Source organism: Sinocyclocheilus anshuiensis, unplaced genomic scaffold (assembly GCF_001515605.1).
Source record: "Sinocyclocheilus anshuiensis isolate Anshui unplaced genomic scaffold, SAMN03320099.WGS_v1.1 scaffold436, whole genome shotgun sequence".
Taxonomy (NCBI): domain Eukaryota; kingdom Metazoa; phylum Chordata; class Actinopteri; order Cypriniformes; family Cyprinidae; genus Sinocyclocheilus; species Sinocyclocheilus anshuiensis.
In genome coordinates this window covers 751,629-762,984 of record NW_015560618.1, presented here as the reverse complement: position 1 = coordinate 762,984, position 11,356 = coordinate 751,629, and the positions used below count along the sequence as shown (strand labels likewise).

The 11,356-nt window shown below is 35.8% G+C and overlaps 1 protein-coding gene across 2 annotated transcripts in view; it reads right to left on the bottom strand.

Moving 5' to 3' along the window:
- st6galnac3 (ST6 (alpha-N-acetyl-neuraminyl-2,3-beta-galactosyl-1,3)-N-acetylgalactosaminide alpha-2,6-sialyltransferase 3) overlaps positions 1–10,830 on the bottom strand; it is a 120,396-nt gene extending 109,566 nt beyond the window's left edge. For both annotated transcript variants that reach the window (XM_016478122.1, XM_016478123.1), the window contains exon 1: positions 10,615–10,830. In XM_016478122.1, the coding sequence (XP_016333608.1) occupies positions 10,615–10,632 (18 nt within the window). In that variant the 5' untranslated portion in view covers positions 10,633–10,830. The remainder of the gene's footprint in view (positions 1–10,614) is intronic.
- Positions 10,831–11,356: the final 526 nt, after the last annotated feature.

Sequence of the window (11,356 nt, the reverse complement as noted above, 5' to 3'; positions counted from 1 at the left end):
AAGCTTAATTGATTTGGTCTAAAGAGAGAAGAATTAATGACTATTTTTGTTTGAAAACTACATATGAAATAGCTTCCAAAATAAATGTTGGTAACTAGGCATGGGCCGGTATGCGATTTTGACGGTATGATAACCTTAAGCAAAAATATCACGCTATCACGGTATTGTCGTAACAGCTCTAAATGAAAAACAGCGCATACCGCAGGAACGGTATAATGGAAAATATTAGCGTGAAATTTTCAAATCACGGTATACCTTGAAACTGGTAATCGGCCCATGCCTATTGGTAACTGCAGTTTGACTAAAAGTAATGACTAAAAGTTGACAAAAATGCAACTTTTCGTAGACTAAAACTATGAAAAATTCAAATGACTAAAATGTGACTAAGACTATTAAGCATTTTCGTCTCAAGATAAAGACTAAGACTAAATCAAAAATGCCTGTCAAAATTAACACTGGTCCACACAAATCATTTAGTGGCTATTATTGTTTAATTTATTGGCTTCTGTATCTATTCACTTATTTTATGCATTAATTAAATATTGTGGCCCAAACCTTTGTGTGTAACCTAACGCAGTCAGGATGATTTAGTCACTTAAAATTATATTTTAACTAATATTTTAGATGTCACTACATGAAGAACATTTCAGGTTGCCTGACAAAAGAGTTTACAGTCTAGGAGGATATTTTCAGCGTTTCATGTAGAAAAATGTGACTAAAAAATTTCGGAAAGCTAAATGTGTTTGCATTACAGCTAGCCGTTTCATGTCTTATTGGATAATATTTTCTGTCAATCAACAATCTGGCCTTATAACTTACATCTGACACAGTGATTTCTGTGCTGTGCTCTCCAAGTCCAAGACAATGTCCGTCAGCTCTGTGGGTGATTAATGTGAACACTGAGCTGTTCTCCGACACCCTGCACTTAAAACAATTGAGCACCATTATTCTTGGCGAGGGCTACACAAAAAGGTTCTCGTTCACTGGTGCACTTCTTTGGCTTTATATTTTGGAATGACCTGGAACTTTGCCCAGACATGTATATCAGCTCAGTTGTGCCTTGTGAAATTATCATGGCATTTTTAGATCTAGGACGCTGTGTACTCGAGGCAGGTCCCCGGCAATGACCATCTGCTTCAGGAAATAGCTATACACCGTCAGAGAAATACTAAGCCAGCACTGGGAATACTGTATGATATCTGGCAAAGTGGCAATACACTGGCTTTAGTGTATTGCTTTTTAGTGCAGGTTTTGAAATGTATGACTTTCTCCATACAACAAGAGAGAGATAGACATAGTGTGACCATGGAGCCATTTGAACTTCTATTGCATGACATTATACAACACATTTTCTATACCTCATAAGCTCAAGATGCATATAAGATGCAATGAAATTAAGGTAAACTTAGCAACTTTTGTCCCTTAGATATGCCAAATAATATGAAATTGACATTTCCTATGAAATCTGACAAACAGCTCCATTCATAAATCATAATTATAAGCTAACAGCTGTGAATCAGAGCAAAGCAAGAAGACAGTTTTGATCTTATATGCATGTGCTAAATAAATTGAGTTTTGTTCAATGCTTGTCCAAAATTTCTTCAATAAGACTAGTTTTATGCAAGAAAATATAATCTTTTTTTTTTTTTTTTTGAGAGAAAGAGGGTTACGTATCCATAAAGTTTGGTTCCCGCCAATCTTGCATTTTCTTACTACGGAAAGATTGGAAATTAATCCTGTTTCTCAGCAAACCTATTTATTCTCTGAGAGATTAATGCTTCACAACATCTGGATTTGCAATGGAAAATTCACATGGTATCATTCCTTAAATAGACATTTTCAAACACAGATCCATGTCACTTAAGAGCTTGAGCTAACACCTAGGTGTGTAATGCTTCCTGCTAAACACAAACACACAAACTCGCATCTGTCTTTGTCAAGGTCCAGGTATTAGATGTCAGTCTAGTCTATGAAGATATCTAACCCTGAGAAAATTGAATTACACATAGTTTTCTTCCAAAAAGTCTCAAGGACAGGTTCTATAGAAGACAAACGTATAGCACAGGAACTTATGAAGTGGAAAAGGAAATCTCAATTTACTCTCCGGTTTTGAGTTTGTAAAAAGAGATGAAAGGCACTGGTGGGACCTGGAATGACAGATTAGCTGATCCTTCTCAATAACACAATGCAGATGTAAGCCAGAGTGGCTTGAACTCAAAATTGTGCTCTTGGATTCTATAAAAAATGTTGTACCTGAAGTGTTTTAAACAAGTTCATGCATGACATATATTTAACACCATTAAGGGATTTCTAAAATCTGATCGGAAATCACATCCATGAAACACTGTCATTATACAATGCTCCGGGTGTGTGTTCACGGTGTGTGTGTGTGTTCACTGCTGTGTGTGTGCACTTTGGATGGGATAAATGTAGAGCACTAATTCTGAGTATGGGTCACCATACTTGGTCACATGTCACGTCACTTATACCTTCATAACGTGACGGGAAAGTTGTTTCATTCTTGAATTATTGCAGGTTTGAATTGTTCATGAAATATTTGAATCAAGTAAAAGCTCTATTTTAAATACTTGAACAATCTGTAAAAGAACATATACAGTATGCAGGATAATAACTAACAAAGCTAGAATCACTGAAGTAAATTAATAAAGGACAATCATCATGAACTTGGCTATCAAACTCCACCAAAGAAGCACCATAAAAGCACCCTCTCTATTTGTCTTTGGTGGAATGAACCGCTGACCTTCACCTGATCTCCTGAGAACATCACTTGAACCCTGTAACACCAGAACTATAGACACACCTCTTCCGTAAGCACTAATCCACAATTGTAAACAAAGGTCCTTACTATTAAAGGCACTCTGACTCCCAAGGTGTCAAAAATAAAGCACGGCCAAACACCTCTAGCTAGATGCTAATGGTACCCTTGAATCACTATCAAACTAAAAACTCCATGCTTTCAGTTGCTTGCCTTATGCATCATTAAGACTCATTTAATACTTTGCATCCATTTGTAAAGTTGGAAATGATTTTGACATATTTATATCATATTTGACATATTGATATTTTTGAGGACCTAACCACTTCTCAACAACATAGAACACATAACAGCTAGATACAGTCACAGCAATTTCTTACAAAAATGTATTTAAAAAAAAAAGGTATTACAGACTAGGTAATCTAGGTGGTGCATTCCATGTCTTTTATCAAATATATTTACATTATGATATCTTTATGTGAGGAACGAAGTTAAAGGTTTTAATCACTGGAAACAATTCAGCAGTTACAGTACATATCATCCAAATTTTCCATGCCCTGTGTACTTGTTAAAAAAAATTAAGCATGGGGGTACTTTTAGCGTCGTAACAGTGACACTAAAGGCACTTGACTGTACTTTGGTTTTTGATGCCTTGCGAGTGAGAACAGGTTGTCTTTTCTGCATTTACCTCTGCTCTAGCTTTGTGTACTAATCTAGTTTATACTTTAATCTCGGCATTGTGTACTGCAAATATTGTTGGCACTTATGACAAATTGCTTGTGATATTCCTCATTGTAAGTTGCTTTGGATAAAAGCATTTGCTAAATAAATAACTATGCAAATGTGAAACATAAAGTAGTCCATATGACTCACTAATATCCCAAGTCTTCTGAAGGCATACAATAGTGAGGAACAGACAGCAGTGTGAGTATCTTACATTTAATCTGACAAAGCACTCAATTATTTGCATTTATAATCAAATAAAAAATGGCGCATCATGTCACACTGTGAAGCTGAATAAGTAATGACAGATTTTTCATTTTAGGGTGAACTGTTTCTTTAACTATACTTGAAAATGTTCCACAACACTATAAAATATTATACTAAATTAAATGTTCAGTCTTAATAGAATGCAACATTTTCACCACAAAATTTTTCAATGATCCTTTGGTGCTTGCCCTACTATGAATCAGAAGACTTGATTACTTTAATTACGCCGCTTATTACAGCAAATGTTGAGGCAACAATAAACTTCATTAAAATACTGATCTCTAGATTTTAAAATAACATTGATTTAGTACAAATGAAAGTACATTTTTTTGGTATCTAAAAGCCCAGCATTATAAAAAAGCCTCTCTTTTGTCTGAAAGACTCCTTGTTCATACCATAGGCATGCAGGGACATTGAGTAACACTGTTTACAAATCATCTAAATCAAAAGTGACACTTGGGTTGATGGTCCAAGATGTCATCATAATTCATCACATACTGTTTATAATGAAGGGGGTGGAAACATAGACCTACAATAATAACAGCACAAATGATCTGCGTCATTCGTGGCACTGTATATTAGAGGGTAATTGTTGATTAATTCTGTGCTGATTAACTGAATCAAGCAACTGATGAGAAGAAATCTCTAAAACGGTTAAACGGTTCACCTTATAGTGTCATTTTTAATAAATTAATATTTGATAAGCATCTTATTAAACAATAAAAATGACCTGCAATACAGTAAACCATAACACCATATTTGCATAAGAAAATCCAAAATCTTCCATTCGAAATTCTACTTCATTAAAGAAAGGCAAACAAAATTCAGTCTGGATTAACATCTGTTTTGTGCAAATGGATCAGAAGTGTAAATCCTCAAACAGCCACACAAGCAGATGCCTGCAATATCTCTCCCTGGCCTCCTCACATTCCTGCTAAGCTACTTACCCACATCAACACTGGGACCATTCCAAGCCAGATTACTAGTCAATTGAGATGTCATTCACTTCCTGACCTAGCTGTCTTTCTCCGACTCCCAAACAAGGCTGAGCTACCAGTACAAAACTAAATGTTGCACAATGACACATCCAGACAACAGTGTCTCCTTGTTGGACATCCGAATGGAACAAGGACCAAATTGGATTTAATAAAGGGGAAATCGTCTTGTTGGAAGGTTAATGTGTAAAGTGCTTGCTAATCCGTTTTACCTGCAACCTTCTAAGCTTGGCTTCATTAAGCAGCAAAACATGCTTTGAAGTGTTGCATGTGCCACGTCTCTGAACCAGAGCTATTAAAGGAAGTAGTTCAGCCAAAAATTAAAACTGGGTCTCTATTTACATTATTTATCCCTTGTATTGTAACATCTGATGTTACAATGGTTTAAAAAAGAAAGAAATTTTAAAAACAATAAATATTTATAGTCCATTTATTTCCATTTTTCCATGTATAACAACCTAAATTTGGGACAGGATAAGCAGTATAATTATTCAGAGCCAGCATATTTATAGATAGATAGATTACAGATCTGTGCACATTCCATCAGATTGCTTTATATGTTGTTTTTTGCAGCGTAGAGCATTATAACCAATCACACACATTTCTGTTGAGCTTATGAATGCAATGGCCAAGCAGAGGTGCTTAAATTAGTCAGTGAGTCCCTGTTTCTAAAATGTATCATTTATATACAGTTGGTTATTACTGGTAACAGTTTAAAATATTTTGACTGAAAGTAATTGGTTCAATTTAAAGGGGTCATATAATGCTATTTCAATTTTCCCTTTCTCTTTGGAGTGTTACTCTCGTCTCGGGACAAGGCATCACAGTATGGTGAGGGGCGTAACATTTCCGTTACACGCTTGAGGTATTCGGCCAATAACAACGCACTGGATAGCTGGCCAATCAGAGCACAGCTCGGTTTTCAGACCGATGATGAGCTTTGTAAAATCAACGCGTTTCAGAAAGGCGGGGCATAGAGGAGAAACAATAATGTACAGTATGTGGAAAATAATGTTTTTTAAACCTTAAACCGCATAAACACATTTCATTACACCAAATACACAAAATAATGTCCTTTTTAGCAACATCATATGACCCCTTTAAGTATTTGGCATTACAGACGACACAGATACAATTAATAAGGTAATTATAAAAATTGCCCTGATGAATGTTAACAAAAAAATGCACCTGGAAATCAATACAAGGGAGGGAATATTAACCTTTAATGGAAATGTTCATTTCTGACCCTGGCAGGGATGCGTTAAAATTATCAAAACTGACAGTGAAGACATTTATCATGTTAACAAAATTTATATAAAAAAAAAAATGTTTTTACTTTCTATTCAACAAAGAATACTAAAAAATATTTCTGTATTTTTACTGTATTTTTGATTGAATAAATGCAGCATTGACGAGCATAAAAGACGTTTAAAAAAAAAATATCTTACCAACCCCTTTACAGTGGCATTAAGATGTACAATGCACCAAATGTGAAGTCAGTATGTGTGTGTGAGCTGGATTAGTCAGAATACAATGTGTGCAGAGAAAGCTCATTTAAATTGGCTGATTGCACTAATATCATGCAAGCCTGTGTTTAAAAGTAAAGTTTTCTATGCTGAATAACTCCTATAGTTGCATTTCTCTCCTATTGTGTTTATGTCAATACAAATACGCAAAATGCTTGTTTTTGACTGTTGGACCACTCCAGTTAAACCTCTTAAAATTAGCCTAATAGAATTGTGTGTAATCCCATCCAAACTGTCTGTTTCTCATGATCTTACTGATAATCTCTGGATTTAGATTCGTTGGGTCTTTAATACTTTCTCAAATGTTTAACATATTTGCAATTGCAACACCCAGATTGTCTTCATTTCAGTCATAACTCTATCCATTTAAGACATTCTTCCCATTTAAAACACACATAAAATTTATTTTTGTCTACATAATCTATTAAAATCACTAGGTCATTACAAGCAAATTCATCAGAATAAACACAAAGTAAACCTTTAGAGAGTTTGACAGTCTAATATAAATGCTCTTATTACACTACCCAGTGTTTCCAATCAATTACAAGATAATTTACTAGATAACTTCTCAATTAAAACTAAAATCGAAATTGCAATCTGGCTTACTATGCTTATCAAATTGCAAAAAGCTGTGTTTTATTATACTTAATTTAATAAATTGTTGAAATGATTGAAATTTAAATACAACAAAGTAAAACAAAATATTCTAAATATTTTATTTTAATAGTAATATATTACTGTCTTAGGAATAATTAGTAATAATAAATTAGTTTTTATATATTTTTGTATATAAATTGTGCTTCCTAACATATTAAAAATATTATGAATCAACCTAAATACATTAAGTCACAACATCAAACTAAATTAAATGTTTTGATCAAGTAGAAATAGCTCTTTAAGGTAACAGTTGCAGGTCTTTTTACAGTGAAGTATGCATGCAGAAGGCTGAGCGCAGGCCGAACTGACCACTGTGGCCCTGTGAAGTGGACAACGCTGGAACTAATTCTCAGCGATTACAAAGAGGCTCTCAGTGGCACACCGCACTCTGACCAGCTCTTGAAGGTTACATTACCATCACAAAACCATCCAAACTGTCCAGAAGAAAAGCAATGCGCTTAAAGAGAATTCAAGGAATTCCAATGGAACTCCAACACTTCACGTCCACATAAGCAGGAACATGTATTTTATATGAGCAGCTTTAAATAGTTAATCTGTTGCTCTTCTCTGTTTGCCGTCTGATGCAGACGTATAGATTAAGGGTAATGATAAAGTGCTGACAAAGGCTCCTCTTTATCAGACAGTACAGCCAACTGAGGCTATTTACAGCCACACAGGAATCTCCTGATTATATGTCTTCAGTTTCAATGAATGGCATGCAAGCATTGTAATTTAAATTAAAATTGTTACTTGTTGAACAACCCTTTGCATCCCTTCCATACAGCTGGTAAGTGCTGTTTCTTTTAAACATTACTGTTAAACAGGGTTTTGCATTCACTGTGAATATTTACAAAATCAAAACATTTTAAACACACAATATAGAAGGTTATGCATAGTCTGCACAATTTTACACAGCCGGCTCCCTAAAACTGAAATGTGATTTCTGCAGCCCTAGTGTTACCAAACAAAACTGCAAAGCAATTATTGTTTTCAGACAGGTTTTGCCTGCAATTGGTCAGACACACAGATAGTTCCACCCCCAAAATCATGGATCAGCACAGAATGGAACGGTTAAGCAACAAGAGCAGTTTGGCCCAACCATTCTTATTTCTTAGCCGTTCCATTCCGTGCTGATCCGCCCAACCAGTACGGATTTCCACTTTGAACTCTGAACCAAGCTCAAGTTGAAATAATTTGTTACCATTTTTAGAAACATTTGGCTTGACGAACGTTTGGCTACTGTCTTTAAACTAATAGCATTTTTTTGGGTGCCGAACTAGGCCTATCTGTGTCTCTGACCAATTGGCGACGAAGGCTGTATTCAGGAAACTTGTCTGAAAACAATCATTGTTTTGCAGTTCTGTGGAAAAGCAACTGAAGATGCTTTTGTCAGGCTGGTTGGGATTGAAGGAGTGGAACCCTGGAGACATCGCGACCTTCATAATATATATATTTGTTTCTTCTTGAATAATTATTAATTCAAGGTACATTTATCCATGTTAGAAAATAAGTTGAATATGGTTTTAGTCTGCCTTTTTACTCTCTAAGAAGCTGCTCTCATTGTGTGTGTTTAGTGAACCATATTTGTTAAGATTCAGGGCAGAGCCCGGCAACCTTGAAGTACAGATAAGTGTTCTCTGCGTATGTGTGCGTATGTGTGCGAGTGTTTGTCTTTGCAGCTAGATGCGGAGAGAGCCCTAGGAGGAAACCGTCATTTGCCGTCACCCTGATGTCCAGTGTATCCGATATACGTCTCTGGAGAGACCTATTGCGTCTGACCTATGATCACTTGTCACCAAAATAATCACTAGAAGATATGCTTTAAGTTTTACATCCATGTGTGGAGATTTTTAGTGGTCGACCGATATATCGGCCGATATCTGCCATTTTTCAAATATCGGCATCGGCCGATAAGTTTTTCTGTTTGGCCGATGTGTTCGAGACTTTTATTTTGACGGCGCGTCAGAGTTTTATTTTGACGGTGCTGAGAATGGCTGCGGCGGCGCCTGAGCACACAGTGCTCACATTCTCCCTCTTGTTCGCTGTTGAATCCATTTTCAAATGATTTAAAATTTCTTAAATATGAATTAAAATAAATACAATTATATCGGCTTTATATCGGCCATCGGCCACCCTGCTTTCCAAGATATCGGCATCAGTATCGGCTGTCAAAAAACCCATATCGGTCGACCACTAAAGATTTTCTAAGTTTATATATGTTTCTACCAACCAGAATCTTGCTTACCTATGTATTGATGTAATTAGTAATTAGTATAATTACTGGTGTTTCGAGCATGTAAGAGAGTGAGTATTGATGCTGGCTTCTGCCGATGAAACTGCAAACTATTTTCTTCAGTATATTTTTCTTCAGTTGATTGCATCTCTGACTCCTGGTCTTCATTCAACACACCTGGTCCTTGGGTTTTAACTGTAAATTTCTCAACAGGATGCTCAAGCAAACAAGTTATATATAAGTTATAAGTTTTGATAGCACAAATCAACCTACCAGTGGCTACAAAAACAATACACACTTCAGCTTTAATACACATTGGTGAACAACACTAGCTGAACAAACTAGAGAAAGACATATAAAGTGTTTAATTTTTCAAATACTACAAGAACTAAGATGATATATAAAGGAAATTAGAAGTTGTGATTTAAGGCTGGAATACACTACACAACTTTTATAAGCATCATACACTGAGGATCACACTACAAGACAACTCAAGCAGTAACATGCGCCTTCTTGCTAGTCAACATTATTTGTGTTCTAAAATCAGCTCAAAATATCAAACAAGTCTGATATCTCCAGACTGGATGGAATCTGAATCTGAAGTTAAAATTGGAGCCCGTACCCATCACTACAAAAGTTTCCGACTACTGAAAATCTGCAGACTGCCTCTGACTTTTGGCAACTTGCATTGACTACAAATCAGGCAAAAGTTGTGTATCAGCTATTTTTGAATTAATATGTTCTTTTCTCCTTTTTTATAACTTACTGCCCATGTCTGAAAATTTGCAAAAAAAAAATCAACACTTCTTAAAGGTTTTTAGAGTGTGGTTTTTTTCCGATTGACACAAGGCCAGAGATTCAAGCATGTTTGAAAATGCAACCTGCTTTTACTGTATTTTTTCACATCACAATAACAATCCATCACAATCCAAAAAAAAAAAAAAACATGAGTAGTGGTATCCTGATGCATGAAGGTCTTCATTTTGTTTCTGAATAGAAGGTTGTGAAATCTCAAGGAGGATATAAAAACCATAAATATACATCACTGGTTGTAATAAAGTGCATATTACATTAAAACGAATCACTTTATTGCATTGTATGTCTCTTACAGCGAAAGGTCTTTGCAGACTCATCATCGACATGTTTGGATACAAGTCTTATTATTGCATAAACCAGGATACATCAAATAAATCTGGTTGCAAAGTGTAAGCAAACTGAGTGATCACACGTGTCGCACTTGAACAATGTTACAAGACATGAAGCTTCTACCACACAGTTACATTCATTACCCAAGCTATTAGCAGAATCCTCCGATTTTCGTTGCACACTTCTGATTTTAAAATACCAACATTGCGAATGCAATCTGAGCAGCACGTTAACGCGCATCCATGCATTACTGGATATGAGGCGAGACAAACACTCAGCTGCTCGACTTACCTTCCAGATCCAGGCCATCTTAAGAGTGAATAATTAATAGCTCGCAGTGCTGAAGTGCTCGTCCCTAGCTATAGACGGAAAGGCCAGTATTGGCTGCTTTTATGATTTATTTATATGCGCCATGGATGTCCGTCGTTGGTGTGGCGATGAAACATTTCAGTAAATATTGTGGAGTACCGTTATTCATGCTCTATTCCCTGATCTACAGAGCTCGGGTTGACGTGCGCTCCTATTGGCTCATAGCTACGAGAACCACGCCCCCTTCATCATGTGACTGATATTTCATTCCCGTGCTGTTCAACGCGCTGTAATGTAAAGGATGGCCAGTGGATGACAGTAACTTCACTATTGTTACAATGTTATACACGCGGTAATAATGATTTATCATTGTCTGTTTAGATTTGCTTTAATGATAGATAGATAGATAGATAGATAGATAGATAGATAGACAGATAGATAGATAGATAGATAGATACACCTTTATTTGACCCTCTAACTCTAGCACTTTCTATTCTATTTTAATTCTACTTTATCTATATTTATCTTCTTTTTTGTTTTATTTTTTATTTTAAAAAAAACAACAACAAAAAACTAACAAACACTAGCTTTCTATTAGATAGACAGACAGACAGACAGACAGACAGACAGACAGATAGATAGATAGATAGACTGCGTGTGTCTGTGTGAGGTCAATGAAAATATCTTCATGCGCATAGTTGAACAATTCCAAATGCTCATGAAT